The sequence below is a fragment of the Barbus barbus genome (genome assembly GCF_936440315.1).
Source record: "Barbus barbus genome assembly, chromosome: 9".
Taxonomy (NCBI): domain Eukaryota; kingdom Metazoa; phylum Chordata; class Actinopteri; order Cypriniformes; family Cyprinidae; genus Barbus; species Barbus barbus.
In genome coordinates, this window is record NC_136737.1 from 28,406,004 (window position 1) to 28,427,542 (window position 21,539).

The 21,539-nt window shown below is 41.7% G+C and overlaps 1 protein-coding gene across 1 annotated transcript; it reads left to right on the forward strand.

Annotated features, from left to right (window-relative positions):
• The first annotated feature begins 221 nt into the window (after positions 1-221).
• On the forward strand, positions 222-13,814 carry LOC306874776 (cell adhesion molecule CEACAM5-like). The gene is made up of 6 exons (XM_079425018.1): positions 222-264; positions 2,720-2,755; positions 3,241-3,507; positions 3,580-3,714; positions 10,893-11,060; positions 13,316-13,814. The coding sequence occupies exons 1-6, from the start codon at positions 234-236 to the stop codon at positions 13,738-13,740; spliced, it is 1,062 nt and encodes a 353-aa protein (XP_079281144.1). The 5' UTR covers positions 222-233; the 3' UTR covers positions 13,741-13,814.
• Positions 13,815-21,539: the final 7,725 nt, after the last annotated feature.

The following is a 21,539-nucleotide window of genomic DNA, read 5'->3' on the forward strand; positions in this document are numbered from 1 at the left end:
AATGTAATACTGAATGGGTCATGAAAACCTCAGTAGAACAATTCAGTGTAACATTCTGTGAAAACATGTTACAAGATTATCAACATTATCAAAAGATCTTCTGTAACACATGAGGTACATTTGTATGTCTTTAATCTATCATGATGTTTCTAAAGATCTGACCGCAGGTTTCAGGAAGTCTTGAGACTTTAACACAGTCTGTATCTTTAACCGTCTGTCATCATTCAGTCAGTATGAAGCTCAGTCAACTTCCTCTTGTCCTCTGTGAGTATTATTTTATCTCAATACATTTCAGTGAAATTGCTATTATATTACATACATGGTCAGGTGTTTAAGTGTTTCTAGATTTGGTAACACTATTTCCATAGTCCACTTTAGACATTCTACTAACAGTAAGTAACTTTGCAACTACATATCAACTAGCATTCATTAGAGTATTAGTCGACCATTTAATATCTTCTAACACTTTATTTTGATAAGTCCACAACATACACCATACTGAATATGAGAAACTTATTCTACTAACCCTAAACCTACCCTACTGAGAGTTAGTAGACATGTAGTTGCAAATGAACAAGAATTACTTGACATGTAGTTACAAAGTTACTTACAGTTAGTTGAATGTCTAAAGTGGACTATCAAAATAAAGTGTAACCCTAGATTTATGTCTTTTCTTGCAGCCCTCAGAGTTTCAAGCTCTAGTCCATGATAAATGAGTGAAGGATGAGTTTGAGAGAGGAAGTGCGCAGTTAGTGCTGTTTGTGAAGGAGAAATGCACTCTGTTGTGTTGTAGATCAGTGTGTTTCTTTCTGTCAGGACCACAATCGTCAAAATGATAGATACTTAGCATAAAGTTTGGTTTGGCGGTATGGTTCCGTTTTGTGCAAAAACTCCCTGCCTATCCATGCAGCCAGTCATGAATGAGTAGGGAGAGCAGCAATAATAATCCCCCGACACAACGATAGGCCAGAACCGCTCAAACCACAACTGATGGCATTTTGAAAGAAGCAAATCTTTCTGAAATAACAGAGACTGTGGCAGCAGCCCCTTACAGGACAAGGCAGTGAAGGGGTGTTCTTCTTTATAAGCAGCTAAGAAGAGCAGCAAGCCCCTTTAATGCAATACCTGAAAAATATGCAGAAAACCCACTAAAATTGGCAGCCTAATTTGCAGCAAACAACACACTGCAGCCATAGAAGCGAGCAACAAACGGTTTAGAGAGAGATTGCAGATTCTATGGCCTAAAAGCTTCAGCATCCATTTAAAAACTCTATAAAAACAGCATAACTCAAATCAAATCATCAGTTTACAGGTTTGTCGTCTCCCATTGACATTTGTGCTCGTTGTGTTACGTGTCCTCAATCTGACAACCCACGTGACCGTAGACAAAAATCCTCACCAATACTCTCAATAGCTTTGCAACAAGCTTGTTGCTTAATCGCAGCATGTTGCAGTAGTCAGATAAACTTAAGGAAATAGCAGTCTCAATAACTAGATGAGCCATAAGCAGCAAGCATATTTAGAGAACAATCAGATGGCCTAAACAACAGCTTAAACATTAGCTTCTTGCTGTTGCAAGTTTAAGGCTCATCTAGTATTGGGAATTCTGTTTCATTAAACTTATCCAACTATTATTTCCAACACTGTGTTTTAAGTCAGTGATATGCTGTTGCTTTAATCAGTGTACCTGTAACGTGCTTCATACTTAAAGCACAGTATGTAGATATTGCTACCAAAGGTTATTAATGCTAACGATTATCTGGATAAGGGCAACATGCTGCTGCCTAAACTTCGGGTATTGACCATATGCTGTACTGCATTAAAGGGGCATGTTGCTCTTCTCAGCTGCTTATTAAAGAAGAGCACCCCTTCGCTGCTTCTCTTCTTAAAGGGCGTGCTGCCCCAGTCTATGCTATTGCAGAAGGTCTTTGCTTTAAAGCTGTTAGGGTATTGGGAATTTGCTTGCTTTTAGGGCTTATCTAGTGCTCAGTATCATGTTTGTTGCTAGACCTGCTTGTTGTTTTAAGCTATTGGTTGTTACTGTAAGTACTTGGTTAAACACTAATACAGTTTGATCTAAAGGTATCAAACCAACTGTAAAATATTCAGAACATTATTCCCTATAATGCACAAGGCTTGTTTTTTCAGAATATTCCTTTGTTTTTATATACAGGAAATTGTTTAATTTATATGGTTAATTTTTAATTTTTATACATTTATTTCAAAAAATTAAGCCTTGTGCAACATAAAGGGCATATATTTATGTCTATCTGAGTTAGTTATGGCTCAAAACATTACAGGCGTTAAGAGGTTAATTGAAATGAAACCGAATGTTTAATGAATGTCAAACTAACTTTACCGCCATGAATCATTCAGCTTGACTCAAGTCACCTGCCAGAACCAACACTAACGCTTAATTTAATCATTCAGTTTTGAGATTTGTAATTAGTTCTGTTGGTTTGTTTGTTCAGTTATTGTCGCTGTTATCGTAATATTCACTAGTACACAGTTAGTAAGAGTTTGTCTTTATTCTTCTGCTCGTGATCAGACTGTTTCCTTCAAGTTCTCTAAACAGTTCTCTGCTGTGACCAAATCTATAAAATACCAGTCAAATATTTCATGTTTATCTAGAGACATATACAATCCCCACACAATATATTAATATCTGTATAATATTAATCTCAATGTTCATATTTTAATGAGTTTTTCTGTGTTTTAGTGCTGATTTCAAACATCTACTCTCAACATACTGAAGGTGAGTTAATTTTATTCATATATTTTCATCACATCTACATTAAGTGTTACAAACCAACTGAGTGTTGAGATATTACTTACATTTTATTATGATTATCAGTGCAACCTTTTAACAAGTTGAAGTATTCATGTGACAATTCTGAGGTGTGACAAGAAACATCAGTCTATCAAAAACAGCCAGGGCCATGCACAGACTCCCCCTGCTGAAATCAGTATATATTTCTTACATTCTCTGTGAAATCGAAACCAAAACAGTCAGAGACAAGCTCTTCTGTTGGAAAACTTGTTGAAACTTTCACACCTCAAAATGTTTCCAAATTCCCAATGATTGTTTATTGACCAATATTTATAACTTACTTAAGAGTTGTTCTCCATAACTGTTAAGTCTCATCTGATTTAGCATGTGTGTGTTTTACAGTCAAGTAACTGTGTTCATGCAGTAAAAGCAGCACATTATTTTTATTGTGAATTGTTGCTGTTCTACAGAAACACCAAAACCCACAGTGACCATCAAACCTGCTCAACATGTATTCAGAGGAGACACAGTTACTCTCAGATGTGACATACATGCTGAAGGAGTCACTAGCTGGAAGTACATCTGGAATAAAGATGGTTTAGTTTTCAGTGAACTATGGGAACACACATTCAGTTCTGTTACTGAGTCTGACGCAGGTAAATACTTCTGTTATGGAGAAGAGAGAGAAGGATCACGAACATCACACCGCAGTGATGAAGTTACACTGACAGTATCAGGTGAGTTTGATCATCTCTTCACATTCACACACAAGTTTAATATGTTATTAATGAGAGATTTCTCTATTTCAGATGAAGCTGAGGCATTTTTAAGTGTTTCTCCACAGAAGTGGTTGACTAAAGGAGATCCAGTGACTCTGATCTGTGAGATTAACAGCTCCTCTACAGGCTGGACATTCAGCTGGTTCACTGATACTGGTTCATCAGGTAAGATATAATGTGCTTCATTTAGTATCATCTGATTAAACTGGTTTCATAAAAAAAATTAAAAAAAATAATAATATATATATATATATATATATATATATATATCATCTATCTATCTATCTATATATATATATATATATATATATATATATATATATATATATATATATATATTTACATACAGTATATATATACAAACCCGATTCCAAAAAAGTTGGGACACTGTACAAATTACGAATAAAAAAGGAATGCAATAATTTACAAATCTCATAAACTTATATTTTATTCACAATAGAATATAGATAACATATCAAATGTTGAAAGTGAGACATTTTGAAATGTCATGCCAAATATTGGCTCATTTTGGATTTCATGAGAGCTACACATTCCAAAAAAGTTGGGACAGGTAGCAATAAGAAGCCGGAAAAGTTAAATGTACACATAAGGAACAGCTGGAGGACCAATTTGCAACTTATTAGGTCAATTGGCAACATGATTGGGTATAAAAAGAGCCTCTCAGTATGGCATTGTATCTCAGAAGTCAAGATGGCAAGAGGATCACCAATTCCCCCAATGCTGCGGCGAAAAATAGTGGAGCAATATCAGAAAGGAGTTTCTCAGAGAAAAATTGCAAATAGTTTGAAGTTATCATCATCTAGAGGGCATAATATTGTCATGGCTGGCTGAAGAGATGAGGAAACAGTATGCAAGTGAAACAGAGTTTATTGTACAGATGAAGTGAGACACCGACAGGATTGAGGAATGGAGTGACACAGTACTGGATGGGCACACGGTGAAGTGGAGTGGTGGTGAAGACAGGAACCGACAGTGACAGCAAACCTCCAGACACGGGATGAGGACACGACAACACCAACACGAACTCCGATCCACAACACCAAACAGATCCACCGACGACGACGACGAGATGAAGACGTGGAGACGGAAACACTGTAGCAGGGAGACATCCAGGAACGATCTGACAGCGGAGAGGAGAAAGAGGTGAGTATTTAAGGCCACGGGAAATGAGCAACAGCTGGCGCGATTGACGAGGCACAGCTGAGGGAAGTGAGCGGATGATGGCTCGGCCACGCCCCCACACGTACAGCACGCACACACACATGACAAACCACGGGACAAAGAGAGACCGCGGATGGGTGAACCGTGACAGTACCCCTCCCCTAAGAACGCCTCCTGGCGTTCCCAGGTTCTCCTACCTGTCGATTATAGTCATCGATCAGAGAGTGATCCAGTATGTCTCTCGCAGGTACCCAACTTCTCTCCTCCGGACCGTAACCCTCCCAGTCCACCAAGTATTGAAATCCGCGTCCCCTCCGCCTAGAGTCCAGTATGCGATTGACCGAATAAGTGGGTTCCCCGTCTACGAGTCGCGGCGGGGGGGGAACCGGGGCTGGCGGGTTAATCGGGGAATGAAATACGGGTTTAATTTTGGAAACATGAAAGACGGGGTGAATCCTCCTGTACACTGGAGGGAGGTTAAGGCGGACTGCCACCGGACTAATGATTTTGGTGACAGTGAACGGGCCAATGAATTTGGGAGCAAGTTTATTAGAAACGGAGCGGAGTGGAATGTTCCTAGTAGAAAGCCACACTTTTTGACCAACGACGTAAACGGGAGGCTTAGACCGGTGGCGATCGGCTTTGGCCTTGGTGCGCGCCCCCACTTGGAGTAGAGTCTCACGGGCTCTAGTCCAAGTGCGGTGACACCTCTGGACGAAGGCGTGAGCAGAGGGGACCGCGACTTCGGATTCCATACTGGGAAAAATGGGTGGCTGGTAACCTAAACTACATTCAAACGGAGATAGGCCCGTGGATGACACTGGTAATGCATTGTGGGCGTACTCCACCATAGAGAGTTGCTGGCTCCAAGAGGAAGGATTCTTGGAGACCAAACATCGCAACACTCTCTCCAAATCTTGGTTGGCTCTCTCCGTTTGGCCATTGCTCTGGGGATGAAACCCGGAGGACAGACTAACAGTCGCTCCCAGTAATCTACAAAACTCTTGCCAAAATTTGGACACAAACTGGGGACCCCTGTCGGAAACCACGTCCATCGGGAGGCCATGTAAGCGAAAGACATGGTCTACGACAGTTACCGCTGTCTCCTTGGCTGACGGTAATTTGGGCAAGGGAATGAAATGAGCTGCCTTCGAGAATCGGTCCACCACGGTCAAAACAACCGTGTTGCCCTGAGAGGGCGGGAGGGCGGTGACAAAATCTAGTGCGATGTGGGACCAGGGTCTCGAAGGCACCGGCAGCGGTTGGAGTAACCCATCTGGGGGTCGATTGGAAGTCTTACCAGTGGCACAAACCGAGCAAGCCAAAACAAAACTGTGAATGTCACGAGCCATGCGCGGCCACCAGAATCGTTGCTTGACCAGAAAGCCGGTGCGATTTACTCCTGGATGACAAGCCACGTTGGAACAATGCCCCCACTGGATAACGTCAGACCTTAATTCCTCCGGCACAAATAATCGATTCGGTGGGCAAGCGGGCGGAGGCATTACCCCTTCTAGGGCCGTCTTGACCCTCGATTCGACCTCCCATGTGAGTGAGGAGACGAAAAGCGTCTCGGGTAAAATGCACTCGGGAGTGGACGGGCGTTCGGAACTGTCAAAAATACGAGATAAGGAATCGGGTTTGATGTTTTTGGAACCCGGGCGGTACGAGAGAGAAAAATCAAAACGACCGAAAAAAAGTGCCCACCGAGCCTGCCTGGAGTTCAATCTTTTGGCAGTTCTGATATACTCAAGATTCTTATGGTCGGTCCAGACGATAAAGGGTACCCCTGACCCTTCCAACCAGTGACGCCATTCTTCCAACGCTAGCTTGACGGCCAACAACTCCCTGTTACCAATGTCGTAATTGCGTTCGGCTGGCGATAAACGATGGGATAAAAACGCGCAAGGATGCATCCTGTCGTCCGCGGAAGAGCGCTGGGAGAGAACTGCACCTACCCCCACCTCTGACGCGTCGACCTCCACCACAAACTGACGTGAGGACTCAGGGGCTATGAGGATGGGAGCCGAAACAAAGCGGCCTTTGAGTTTGGTAAACGCAGCCTCAGCTGTGTTAGACCACCTGAACGTAGTTCTGGGGGAGGTCAAGGCGGTCAGAGGTGCGGCTAGTTGGCTGAAATTGCGAATGAAACGCCGGTAGAAATTAGCGAAACCCAGAAACCTCTGTAGGGCCTTACGGGAATCTGGGCTTGGCCACTCCACCACAGCCTTGACCTTGTCAGGATCCATGCGCACTCCCTCGGACGACACAATGTACCCTAAAAATGGAACAGACTGTGTATGAAACGCGCATTTCTCCGCCTTGACAAAAAGCCCATTCTCTAGCAACCTCTGAAGCACTCGTCGGACGTGCTGCACATGTTCCTGGAGAGATGAAGAAAAAATCAATATGTCATCCAGGTAAACATATATGAACTGATCGACCATATCTCGCAGCACGTCGTTGACGAGTGCCTGGAAGACTGCTGGGGAGTTGGACAGCCCGAAGGGCATGACCAAGTATTCAAAGTGCCCCCTAGGGGTGTTAAAGGCAGTCTTCCACTCATCCCCCTTCCTGATGCGGACCAAATGATAAGCATTACGTAAGTCCAATTTCGTGAAGATGGCCGCTCCCTGCAACCTCTCGAAGGCTGAAGACATCAATGGCAACGGATAGGTATTCTTTACCGTGATGTTGTTCAGCCCTCGGTAATCAATGCAAGGCCGCAGGGATCCGTCCTTCTTCCCCACAAAAAAGAACCCCGCCCCCGCTGGAGAGGAGGAAGGGCGAATGAACCCAGAAGCTAGAGAATCAGAAATATATTTCTCCATAGCCTCCCTTTCTGGGACAGAAAGCGAATATAATTTGCCCTTAGGCGGAGACATACCTGGTAGTAAATCTATTGCACAGTCGTAAGGACGATGCGGAGGAAGAGAAGCTGCTCGAGACTTACTGAACACCTCTCTCAGGTCCTGGTACTCTGCGGGCACGTTAGACAGATCCACAGCCTCCTCCTGAAACATAGAAGCAGAGACTAACGGACAAGCAGACACAAGACATGACTTATGACAACGGTCGCTCCAGGCAGTGATAGTTCTATGATGCCAGTCAATCTTGGGGTTATGGGACATGAGCCAGGGGTGGCCGAGCACTACGGGTGTCAGGGGAGAGTCCATGATAAAGAAGGGGATGGTTTCAGAATGGTTGCCAGAGGTGACGAGTGTGACGGGTTCCGTGATCAATGAAATGGTGGGTAGTTCTTGGCCATTGAGGGCATGCACGGCGATCTTGTGAGTGAGGGGTCTTGTGGGAATGTGAAGTCTCTTGGCAAGTGCAAAGTCTAGAAAATTACCCTCAGCTCCTGAGTCCAGTAAGGCCTGACAGTGGTGAGTGTGTGTGTGCCATCTCAGTCTCACCGGAAGGAGAGTAGATGATGTGGATGAGGTCTTCCTGGCAGAGATCCCACCCGACAGTAGCCTCATACTTACTGTCGGGCTTGGTCTTTTACTGGGCATCTATCCCGACGGTGTCCTGCTCCTCCACAATACAGGCAAAGCCCCAGGGATCTCCGCCTTTCCTTCTCCTCCCGGGAGAGCCGAGCCCGCCCTACCTGCATGGGCTCGGGATCGTAGTTGGTGCTGACCGCGTCCCTGTCGTTGGTATGGCGACTCTCAAACCCACCAGGGACTCGATTGGCCGGAACGCGTAGCTCCGCTCTAGTGAGCCGTGCGTCCACCCGGATGGCCAAGTCAATAAGCTTGTCGAGTGTGGTGGGGAGGTCCATGACGTAGATCTCCTTGTGGATGCGGTCAGCCAGCCCATGCAGGAACATGTCCCACTGCGCCTCCTCATTCCAGCGACACTCCGCCGCCAGGGTGCGGAATTCGATGGAGTAGTCAGAGACTGACCTCGCACCCTGACGGAGATCCGCGAGTATTCTGGCCGCCTCTCTTCCGGCGGCTGCGCGGTCGAATACCCGTTTCATCTCCTCTGAGAGCGCTTGGAATGAGGCACAGCATGGGTCTTGATTCTCCCACACCGCCGTTCCCCAAAGTGCCGCTCTCCCAGTGAGCAGGGTGAGAACGAACGCCACCTTGCCTTGTTCGTTCTGGAAGGTTCGGGGCTGGAGCGCAAAATGCATAGAGCATCTAGTAAGGAAGGGTCTGCAAAAATTTGGCTCACCGGCGTATGACTCGGGGACAGGCAAGCGGGGTTCCACCTGGGAGAGGGGTCCCGATGGCGTGGGTGGGGTTGGCGGCGTGGGTGGCGCGGTGGGAGCTCGTAGCTGTTGAAACTGTTGGGTGAGCTCGGACACCTGTGTCACTAGACGATGAAATCCTCCAGAGTTGTAACTGGGACACTCGCTGCTTCCATAGCTTGGTCAGATCGTTCTGTCATGGCTGGCTGAAGAGATGAGGAAACAGTATGCAAGTGAAACAGAGTTTATTGTACAGATGAAGTGAGACACCGACAGGATTGAGGAATGGAGTGACACAGTACTGGATGGGCACACGGTGAAGTGGAGTGGTGGTGAAGACAGGAACCGACAGTGACAGCAAACCTCCAGACACGGGATGAGGACACGACAACACCAACACGAACTCCGATCCACAACACCAAACAGATCCACCGACGACGACGACGAGATGAAGACGTGGAGACGGAAACACTGTAGCAGGGAGACATCCAGGAACGATCTGACAGCGGAGAGGAGAAAGAGGTGAGTATTTAAGGCCACGGGAAATGAGCAACAGCTGGCGCGATTGACGAGGCACAGCTGAGGGAAGTGAGCGGATGATGGCTCGGCCACGCCCCCACACGTACAGCACGCACACACACATGACAAACCACGGGACAAAGAGAGACCGCGGATGGGTGAACCGTGACAAATATCATCCAAAGATTCAGAGAATCTGGAGCAATCTCTGTGCGTAAGGGTCAAGGCCGGAAAACCATACTGGATGCCCGTGATCTTCGGGCCCTTAGACGGCACTGCATCACATACAGGAATGCTACTGTAATGGAAATCACAACATGGGCTCAGGAATACTTCCAGAAAACATTGTCGGTGAACATAATCCACCGTGCCATTCGCCGTTGCCGGCTAAAACTCTATAGGTCAAAAAAGAAGCCATATCTAAACATGATCCAGAAGTGCAGGCGTTTCTCTGGGCCAAGGCTTATTTAAAATGGACTGTGGCAAAGTGGAAAACTGTTCTGTGGTCAGACGAATCAAAATTTGAAGTTCTTTTTGGAAAATTGGGACGCCATGTCATCCGGACTAAAGAGGACAAGGACAACCCAAGTTGTTATCAGCGCTCAGTTCAGAAGCCTGCATCTCTGATGGTATGGGGTTGCATGAGTGCGTGTGGCACGGGCAGCTTACACATCTGGAAAGGCACCATTAATGCTGAAAGGTATATCCAAGTTCTAGAACAACATATACTCCCATCCAGACGTTGTCTCTTTCAGGGAAGACCTTGCATTTTCCAACATGACAATGCCAGACCACTTACTGCATCAATTACAACATCATGGCTGCGTAGAAGGAGGATCCGGGTACTGAAATGGCCAGCCTGCAGTCCAGATCTTTCACCCATAGAAAACATTTGGCGCATCATAAAGAGGAAGATGCGACAAAGAAGACCTAAGACAGTTGAGCAACTAGAAGCCTGTATTAGACAAGAATGGGACAACATTCCTATTCCTAAACTTGAGCAACTTGTCTCCTCAGTCCCCAGACGTTTGCAGACTGTTATAAAAAGAAGAGGGGATGCCACACAGTGGTAAACATGGCCTTGTCCCAACTTTTTTGAGATGTGTTGATGCCATGAAATTTAAAATAAACTTATTTTTCCCTTAAAATGATAAATTTTCTCAGTTTAAACATTTGATATGTCATCTATGTTGTATTCTGAATAAAATATTGCAATTTGAAACTTCCACATCATTGCATTCTGTTTTTATCCACAATTTGTACAGTGTGCCAACTTTTTTGGAATCGGGTTTGTATATATATATATATAGAGAGAGAGAAAGAGAGATTTAAAAATATTTAATCAATCTGAATACTCTCTGATTATACCAACAAAGGTCATTTATTAGACTCATGTAAAAATGACTGCTCATTTGAGGTAACTGCACATTTTCTCTTCATACAGACAACAGCAATCGTCACAATCTGCTCTCAGACAGCAGCAGAGGAGCTGGAGGAAACTACACTGTCAGTTCTGCTGCTCTAAATCACACAGGAGTTTATGTGTGTGTAGCAAAGAGAGGAGAACCAGCCTATGACACATACAGCAACACACAGTTAATATTGGTCACTGGTGAGTTCAAACTGAACCGAGCGAGACACTCTGGACAATTTTCCTTGATCTTTTTAGAGCTTGATGTGTCTTGAAATGTTGTCCTGTCATAATATACAGCTACTTATTAATGGTGTGAATGGAGAATGGAGATGCTTTTGCTGTCAGGTGTAGTTACTGCATCTACTAGCAGCTCCTAAATAAACCAAACTAACCAGAAAAACCTTGATTCCTTGGTTCGTTGCAAAAATGTAAAACGTTTAATTCTAATGGTGGAAAATTGTCATGAAAGACAAACTATTGTGGCATAAATGTATGAAGGTATTTTTGGTGCAAAACAACTGAGCGTCTGTATTTATAGTTGTAGAGAATAGTCACACATGTGTATCAGTAAATTTGAAGTCACAGACAAAAGTAGCAAACTTAGATTTTTTTCCTATCTCCCATAAATGCAACAACAGTTACACCTTCACAAATCCTTCAATGCATATGGTACTTTTATCAAATAGCCGGTAGCGGTGGTTACCTTTCTCATTTGCTCCTTACGTCCAGCCTATCATGGCTTTTCACATACCACGGCCTATCATCACATAGCCTGTCGGGGGCCTTCACTTTACATGGCCTACTGAGGCTTTTACATTACATAGCCTGTTGTGGCTTTTGAACAATATGGCCTATTGCGACTATCAGGTAAGTCCGACTGTCATTTAAGTTACTTGGCCGATCTTGGCTGTAACAAAGTTTGTAGATTCGGGAAGAAGGAGGCGGGAACCGGCAAACATTTAAAGATTTAATAACCAAAATAAACAAACGTAAAAGTACAGCGGCAGCCCCTCACGGACGACTGCCGCACACAAAACACAAACTAAAATCCAGGCCTGGTCCTCTCTCGTCTTCCACTGTCGTCACTCCTCCTTTTATCCTTCCGGAGCTCCTCCGTGGGACTTGAGACCGGTGAGTGTCGCAGGTGTCGCTCATTATCATTAACTCCACCGGCCTCGCTCCGTTCCCACGGCTCTCGGCCCCGCCCCACTCACCACATTGGCCCTTCATGAAATTGGCTTATCATGTCTTTTCTCATTACATGACTTGCGCCATCTTTTGTGTTAAATGTATAATGCGGCCTGTCATAACATAGCTCATACAGTCGTTTGTTTATTCATTTTTATTTATGGTTTTCTTAATTTAATGCCAAACTCCTGACCTTTCCTTTTTAGGTAATCCAATAAAGAAAAGTCTCAACTGCTTTGTATCAATTCACTCTTCTTTTTGGGGGTAGGCTCCGCCCCTGCCTTCATCTTCAGGCAGGATCAGCCAAATCTGCATCCCCAGGATTTGGATAAAGGACGGGGCTTACGCCAAATAATTTTATACAACTATACATGAATTATTGTGGCTTACCACCATCTGTTAACACTTTACAGAATAAATATCTCATAAACGTTTACCTTCTGAGTCTTTCTGATAGAATAGGATTTGTGAACATGCATTGAAGGATTTGAGAAGGTGTAACTGTTGTGTTGTGTTTATGGGAGAAAAAAAACTACAAGTTTTACTACAAACTACAAAAAAAACCCCTACAACTACAAGTTTGTCCGTGACTTCAAATTTACTGATACACACATGTGACTATTCTCTACAACTACACATTCCGCTGTAAGTGTACTTGAGGGAAAATTATCAAGTAGGTGTAATAAAAATGTATACTCTAACCTTTAATAAGTGTTTTCATTATGAAATGTATTTTTAATTTTTATGTCACTGACCACATCTTGATTCTAGGCACTTTACCAACAACACAGGACACTCAATGTGCACATCAGCAGATTTGATAAGATGAACCATATAAACACTTAATCAATCATTTTACAGTTTGATTAATATCTGCCTACTAATTATATATTAGTAAATTAATATTCAACAAACTTAGCTAACTATAAATATTACTAGGTTCACACTGTATAGACAAAGAAGAACTGACCCCTGAGTTGAGTCTGGTTTATCCCAAGGTTTTTTTTTTTTTCTCCAATAGTAAGGTTCTCACAGTTGTCTTTGGTTTGCTTGCTGATGGCATAATGACAAAAATTTTAAGGTGTTATTTTGTTTATGAAGTTTTAAATAGAAATTCTGAGCGATGACTTATGGCTACTTATTTTGAGATATTAGTGATATTTTTCTGAAAAGCTGCTTTGAAACAATGTAAGTTGTGTAAAGTGTTTTATCAATAAAACTGTCTTGACTTGATTTCTAAACTGTAGCTGTAATTGTCTTCTCAGGTGTTTCTCCTCCAGTCTCTCTGATCGTCAGACCCAACAGAACTCAACACTTCAGATCTGACTCTCTCTCTCTGAGCTGTGAGGACCAGAGTAACTCTACTGGATGGAGAGTGAAAGGATACACAGAGAGGTGGGGGCTGGAAGATTGTTCATCAGTGTGGGGATCACAAACAGGATCTACATGTACAATCAGAGACACCATCACATATGACACCGGAGTGTACTGGTGTGAGTCTGAATCTGGAGAGAAATATCATCCTGTTAATATCACTGTACACTGTGAGTCTGTTTCTGTATTTATTCATTTCACAAAGCCCCCATTTTATGTTTTGTATTTAAATAGCCAGGATTGTGATCTCCATTCAATCAGCCACACAATCCTATTTGTAAATGACAACGATTCCGCTACACTATTAAACCTTTGACTATTAATAAACCATTACTCAACATTTGACTTCTGCCATAAAAAAGTGTGCCGCTCAAGTTGACCATTTACGGTAAAAAAAAAAAAAAAGTTTCTTTGTTGACAGTGTTTCATAAATTTCATATATTATTAACATCCAGGGGAAGTCGTGGCCTAATGGTTAGAGAGTTGGACTCGTAATCCAAAGAATTGCAGGATCGAGTCTCGGGCCGGCAGGGATTGTAGGTGGGGGGAGTGAATGTCCAGCGCTCTCTCCACCCTCAATACCACGACTGAGGTGCCCTTGAGCAAGGCACCGAACCCCCAACTGCTCCCCGGGCGCCGCAGCATAAATGGCTGCCCACTGCTCCGGGTGTGTGTTCACGGTGTGTGTGTGTGTGTTCACTGCTGTGTGTGTGCACGTTGGATGGGTTAAATGCAGAGCACGAATTCCGAGTATGGGTCACCATACTTGGCAGTATGTCACTTCACTTCACTTCAACATGTTTAATATGTTTCATAAAAAAATATTATTATTGTTGTTGTTTTATTGATTATAGTAACTCTGTCCTATTTAGGTTATGCCTCAAACTTCTTTATAAACTTCCGTTGGTCTAAAATTCAGCCGCCGCAAAATTACTAGTGTCTTCCACTGAGCACATCTCTCCTGTTCTTTGTCAGTTGCTTTGGCTTCCTGTGAAATATTGTGAAAAGTAAAAGATTCTTACTTTTATGCTCTGCGTAAGTTTGCACCTTCATATCTCTCTGACTTGTTTCAAATTCATACTCTTAGATCTTCCTCATTTTTTTCTCTTGTTATTTCTCCTGTTTATTTCACCACTGTGAGGTTCAGAGCGTTCAGCTGTGCTGCTCCTCGTCTCTGAAACTAATTATATTCTTTACTTTTAAATCATGTCATAAAACTCATCTTTTTAAATGAGCTTTTCCTGATTAATTTTTAATTTATGGATTATCTTAGTGTTGAATAGATGTTGCTTTGATTGTATTACTTTCTTGTATTTTATGATTGTCATTAGGTTGTCATTAAGGTGTCTTTGAGTGTTTTGAAAGGCACCTCTAAATAAAAATAGTATTATTATTATTAGTATTATTATCTACGGTGGACGAGAAAGCTCAACGAGTTGTAACTTCAGAAAACACATGCAAATAGAAAATGCACCAGCAAATTAAGAAAACCTCTTCATCAGTTTGACAGCACATGTGCTGCAAATAGTTGCAGAAAAAAAAAAATACAGTATATATATATATCACTGTATATATCAATACCACTTATATAACCACAGTTAAATACAAATACCACGGTTAAACTATAGTTAGTGTAGTAAGTCCATGGATAATTTGTAAATGGTTACCATGGTTTTACTAGTAACCATCCCTTGTTTTTATTTATTTTTTATATAATAATTGTATTTAATAATAAATTAATTGTAATACCATAGGCTATGGTTAATTTTTGTAAGGGAAGTTGTAAAATTATTTAGCCGGCTTACATAACCTTTCACAGTTATAGTAATTGTTCGTCAGATTATTTAAGCTAATACAGTTTTTCTCGATTGCTAAAACACTACAACCAGGCTTTTGAACTAAAATTTCAAAACTATAACGCCAATTTTCAAAAAGCACACCCATTTTGCTGAACTATAAACACTGTTCCACAGCTTTAACACATGAGTCAGATTTGGTTTATTGTTTCTGCAAAACTCTACACACAAATTCCTACATTTCTCAGTGCTTACACCATGTGCTCATTTAGAAAGCACTAGCATTCACTATTGTTCACTCAAGTCTGCACAGTTTGAGCTCAGCTAGCACACAATTACCCAAACTACAGTACATTAAATTGAGGAATAAAACATTTAATGAGTACCACACTTATTACCAGTTTTTGTAGTATTGTTTTGAATTTATCTCATCAGTATGTAAAACTTTGTTGTGTGTGTTTTTTTTTTTTTTTTTTTTTTTTTGTGTGTGTTTTTGACTGTTTGTGTGTCATGTCTGAGAGCGAAGGTTTTTTTTTTTTTTTTTTTTCAGCAAGATTGAGTTGTTTTGAGTGAAGAGCTTCATTTTGACCTGAATATTATTATATTGGCTAATATAATGTTTGGGGAATTGAGTTAGAAATTATGGATTCATGTTTAGAATGTCGCAAAGAGGTGGCATAATTTAAAGAAATGTATCATATATGCATCATATCTGTAAATATGTCATTTGCAGCATTGAGTGTGGTCAAATTGATGATGTTTTCTTAATTTGCAGAAGTTTTTTTTTTTTTTCTATTTTCTTTTCTTCTCTATTTGCAGCGTGTTGAGCTATTTGGCCATTATAATTATCACCACAGTGGTGATATATTCTTCTATTCTTAATATATTCTTTATTATATTGTATTTGTCAGTTGATGTTTGCTCTGTTTCTGTAGCTGGTGTGATTCTGGAGAGTCCTGTTCATCCTGTGACTGAAGGAGAAACTCTGACTCTACGCTGTTTATATAAATATTCAACCTCACCAAACCTCAGAGCTGATTTCTATAAAGTTGGGTCACTCATCCAGAATCAAACTACAGAGATGGTCATCTCTTCTGTCTCAAAGTCACACGAGGGTTTCTACTCCTGCAAACACCCAGAGAGAGGAGAGTCACCCAAGAGCTGGATCTCAGTCACAGGTGAGAGTCAATGAAACTGAGCTGATTTATTTCTTCTTATGTTCTCGTTCAGATATGGTGCTTGATAAAGTGTTTGTGTGTCTCTTCTTCAGCGTCTCATTCAGGATCTCAGATCTCTGTCCTCCACACACTCAGTTCTGTTCTGGCAGTTTCTCCATATCTGCTAGTGACAGTCGTGCTGATTTTCAAATGCTGCAGGATGAGAGGTAAATGTCGGATTTATTACATTATATTCAGTTAAACTACAAATACGTCATTATCGATAACACTGTGTAGCTTGTCATGCTTTGGGTTTGTACAATGCTCACTAGCTGCTTTGAAACAGCATTTATTGTGAAAACTGTTGTAATCCAAATCAGTTAAACTGAATCTGTTTCACTCCTCCTGTTTATCTTTTACTGTACAAATACACATCTTTCCTCTCTTATATTTTTTTGTTTTGTCTTTTCTAGTCAAATTTGTTTAAATGTAGTTAAAATATGATGGTAGTTAGTTCATAAAAAAACAATAAACAAAGACAAAAAACACACACAGCTGTTGAAGTAAATGCTTGATTGTTTTGTGTGTATTTAACAGCTGCATCTGTTGAAGAGCAAGAAACTGCAATCTGATCTTAATCTGTCGTGATGGTGAGAACTTCAGCTTCATCCTGGAATCTCTCAGTCTCTCAGTTCAGACTGAACATGATTATTTACTGTAAAAGTCATGTTTTGGGAGTGACTCCTTTTGGCATCTCACAGTTGTTAAAATCATCATGAACCAGCATCACAACCCTTCTGACTTCTGAGTGAAACAGGATATTCAACGAGAAAACATGTAAAGAAGAACTTGGTTTGATCCATCAGGAATTAATTGGAAGGTGTCGTATTGGACAAACTAGATTAACTCATGAACATTTATTGATTGGTGAAGAAGCACCAAAATGTCAATATTGTGGGACTCTCTTGACGGTGAAACATGTGCTTTTGGTCTGTGCACAATATTTAATGTCATGAGACGAAGGTTATTATCAGGACAAACTCTTAAAGGAACACTCCACCTTTTTTGGAAATAGGCTCATTTTACAACTCCCCTAGAGTTAAACAGTTGAGTTTTACCGTTTTTGAATCCATTCAGCCGATCTCCGTGGCTGGCGGTAGCACTTTTAGCTTAGCTTAGCATAGATAATTGAATCGGATTAGACCGTTAGCATCTCGCTCAAAAATGACTAAAGAGTTTCAATAATTTTCCTATTTAAAACTTGACTCTTCTGTAGTTACATCGTGCACTAAGACCGACGGAAAATAAAATAAAAAGTTGTGATTTTTCAAGGCTGATATGGCTAGGACCTATACTCTCATTCCGGCGTAATAATCAAGGAAATTTGCTGCCGTACCATGGGTGCAGCAGGCGCAATGATATTACGCAGCGCTTGAAAGTAGTCCTATATTATAACTACTTACCTAGCTGGGGACTACTTTCAGGCGCTGCGTAATATCACAGTACCTGCTGCACCCATGGTACGGCAGCAAAGTTCCTTGATTGTTATGCCGGAAAACTTTGTTTTATAATTGCTTTATTTCATTTTTGTATAGTGTACTAATGTATTATAATCTTTGTTTGTCATAAAACTTAATAAATTAAGTTAATAAACGTAAATCAAGTCAAGCTCTATTTCCTCTATTTCCTTTGTTGATTTATTGTTCTAAATTAATTTTAAATACATTTTTAAATCATTTTAAATGTTTTCTTTTAATTTCTGGTTTTATTGTTGTGATTATTTGTTTTTTATGATTATTTTACTTCCTTTTTTTAAAGCACTTTGAATTACTATTGTGTATGAAATGTGCTATATAAATAAACTTGTCTTGCCTCCATAACAATAATTAGGCAATATTTTGCTGAGTGTATTTTTGTGCTGGTGCTGTGTCTGGTTTAAGTCTGTCATTGACAGCTGGCTCATATTCTTCATATAACCGGATTCAAATATAACGGCATCGGAGTCACTCTTTTTTACGTACTGCGGTCACGCCATCTGCACTTCCGATAAGCGCGGTCACGCCATCTACGCCGAAAATTTTGTTCCACGTCTACATGACGTTGCGTGGTAGTGATAGCCGTGAAGCTTCCAAACCTTTGCGAATCTTTTTTTTTTTTAAACTGAAGCCCAGTCTGGATAACAATAAGCTGATTAAAAAACACATTATTCAAGCACTTCTTATTTAATGGTATTTTATTATTTAATAATATTCATAATGCATTACATTTTCAATAAAACATTTCAAATGTGTTTGAAAAATGTTTTTGTTTTGAAAAAAATCATAAAGAAAAAATAAAATAAATAGTTTCTGCAAATTCTTGTTATGCATCTCCCAAGTACTACAGTGGTAATTTTTAATCATTTTTTAATAATTGCATACCAAAGTCATGACAAATGATATGTACATTGCTGTTGTCACGAATCTGGTCCATGCTCTCCCGGTTAACCACCACTAGAGGTCACCCGTTCACCACAGTGACTATTTTCACTCACAACACATTGGACTCCATTTCCCACAATCCATTGCACTGACGACATGCACAGCTGTTCACTATCTCACCCACACCTGATCATCATTTCACAATCACCACCACTCACTATTTAAGCCTGGGACTTGCTTTCGCTCACCGCCGAGTATTGTCTAGTCTAGCTACTCTACGAAGCGTTTTCTGGTCATAGTTTTCTTAGTTTGTTTCCCTGTGTTTTGATTCCTGCCCGTGTTCCTGGATTATTCTCTCTGCCTTGCCCTGTCTGGATATTGTACGCCGATCGTCGACCCACGCTTGCCCTAGGATTATTCTTGTCTCTTGCCTTTGCCATACCTGTTTGCTGTTATTTGACCCTGCCTGTCTTGACTATGTCTTATAATAAAGCTTTGCAAATGGATCCGCACGTCTCACTGTCACCCCCGTAACAGATGTATAGTCATTTAAAAAATCAAATCAAATTGTTTTCTGCAAACTCTACCAGATTCTTGTTCTGCGTCTCCCCAAGTACCACTGTGATGATTTTCATGTTGTTTTACTGTATACTATTTTAATAATTGCATACCAGTCATGACAAATGCTATTTACATTTCTGTATAGACATATTTTAAAAATTCATAAAAATATAAAATCAAATAGTTTTTATATACTTTTGGCTGACTTTGGGATAAGCATTGGGTTTGTATATTGACTGTGTATTTGACATTGGTAAGTTTGGCTTAGTGAAGACTTTGGTCATTCTCATCCTGCTTCTTCCTTGTGTGCGGTTTCTCTGTCTTGACACACAACATGAACATGACCGGCGAAAGAGACAAAAAAATAGAGAGTCTGCAATTTATTCAAAGCTGCATTTAAACTCAAACAGTTTGTCACACTGTCATGACTGTCATGTGGAAATATATATAAGAGCGTATAGAAGTACCAGTACAAAAAAAAAATCATCATCTTTTCAAGATCATATATATATACAGTATATATATATATATAGAGCAGCTCGCAGAGGTCTTCACAGACATTTTCAACCTGTCCCTCACCCAAGCAACTGTGCCAACATGCTTTAAGTCCACATCCATTGTGCCAGTGCCGAAACACTCCTCCCCGACGTGCCTAAATGACTACCGCCCCGTAGCACTCACACCCATTGTAATTAAGTGCTTTGAGCGACTGGTCCTGGCACACCTCAAGAACTGCCTCCCACCCACACTGGAGCCACACCAATTTGCCTACCGCAGCAATAGGAGCACCGAGGATGCAGTATGCACAGTACTGCACTCGGTACTCACACACCTGGATAATACCAACACGTATGCACGGATGTTGTTTGTTGATTTCAGCTCAGCATTCAACACCGTCATTCCCTCCAAGCTGATCACTAAACTTGGTGACTTGGGTGTCAACACCTCCCTCTGCAGCTGGATTATGGACTTTCTGACCAACAGACCTCAGCATGTTAGGACAGGCCACACCTGCTCCACCACCATCACACTCAACACCGGCGTACCACAGGGCTGTGTGCTGAGCCCATTTCTCTACTCCCTCTACACCCATGACTGCAGGCCTGTGCATGGATCCAACTCCATCATCAAGTTTGCTGACGACACCACAGTGATTGGCCTCATCAGAGACAACGATGAGACTGCCTATAGGGAGGAGGTACAGCACCTGGCTGCATGGTGTGCCGACAATAGCCTGCTCCTCAACACCAGCAAGACAAAGGAGCTTATTGTGGACTTCAGGAAGAAGAAAAGTGGAACGCATGACCCCATCCACATTAACGGGATGGTTGTTGAACGTGTCTCCAGCTTCAAGTTCCTGGGAATCCACATCTCGGAGGACCTGACCTGGACCACCAACACATCCAGCCTAGTCAAGAAGGCTCACCAACGCCTCTTCTTCCTTAGAACACTGAAGAAGAACCACCTGTCTCCAACCATCCTGGTGAACTTCTACCGGTGTGCGATTGAAAGCATCCTGACCAACTGTATCACAGTCTGGTATGGGAACTGCACAGTTGCTGACCGCAAGGCACTGCAGAGGGTGGTGAAAACCGCCCAACGCTTCACAGGGACACCACTTCCTGCCATTAAGGACGTTCAGAGAAAACGCTGTTCACGTCGAGCTCGCGGGATTCTTAAGGACTCCTCTCACCCTGACCATAGACTGTTTAACTTACTGCCCTCTGGGATGCGCTTCAGGAGCCTCCGAACAAGGACAAGCAGACTCAGGAACAGCTTTTTCCCTACAGCTGTTTCCCTACTTAACTCTGTCCAATGACACACCCCTCACACACCACCACAAACTCTCCACCCCTCCCCATCATTAAATCAGTTTTTTTAAAAAACAACAACCACACACTGAGTACTATGTACTGGAATTTTTTATTTCTATGCACTTTCAATGTTCATTGCACTAGTATTTATATATCTTAATGTATAGCCTATTCATATCCATTTGTAACTATATTCATAGTGTACATACATTTATCAATCCATCTGTATAGTATGTTCATATCACCCATCTGTATACAATACTGATAGTATTTAAAAAATCTGTAAATTATGTCCATAGTACTACTGCCTTATCTGTATATTCTGTACATATGTAACATTTTGTAGGCACTGTATATCCTGCTTATT

Bases quoted from the DNA above. Each gene is read 5' to 3' on its own strand.
- LOC306874776 (XM_079425018.1), top strand. From the start codon at position 234: ATGAAGCTCAGTCAACTTCCTCTTGTCCTCT. The intron at 3,508-3,579 runs GTGAGTTTGATC...TCTCTATTTCAG, and splicing joins AGTTACACTGACAGTATCAG to ATGAAGCTGAGGCATTTTTA. The intron at 11,061-13,315 runs GTGAGTTCAAAC...TTGTCTTCTCAG, and splicing joins ACAGTTAATATTGGTCACTG to GTGTTTCTCCTCCAGTCTCT.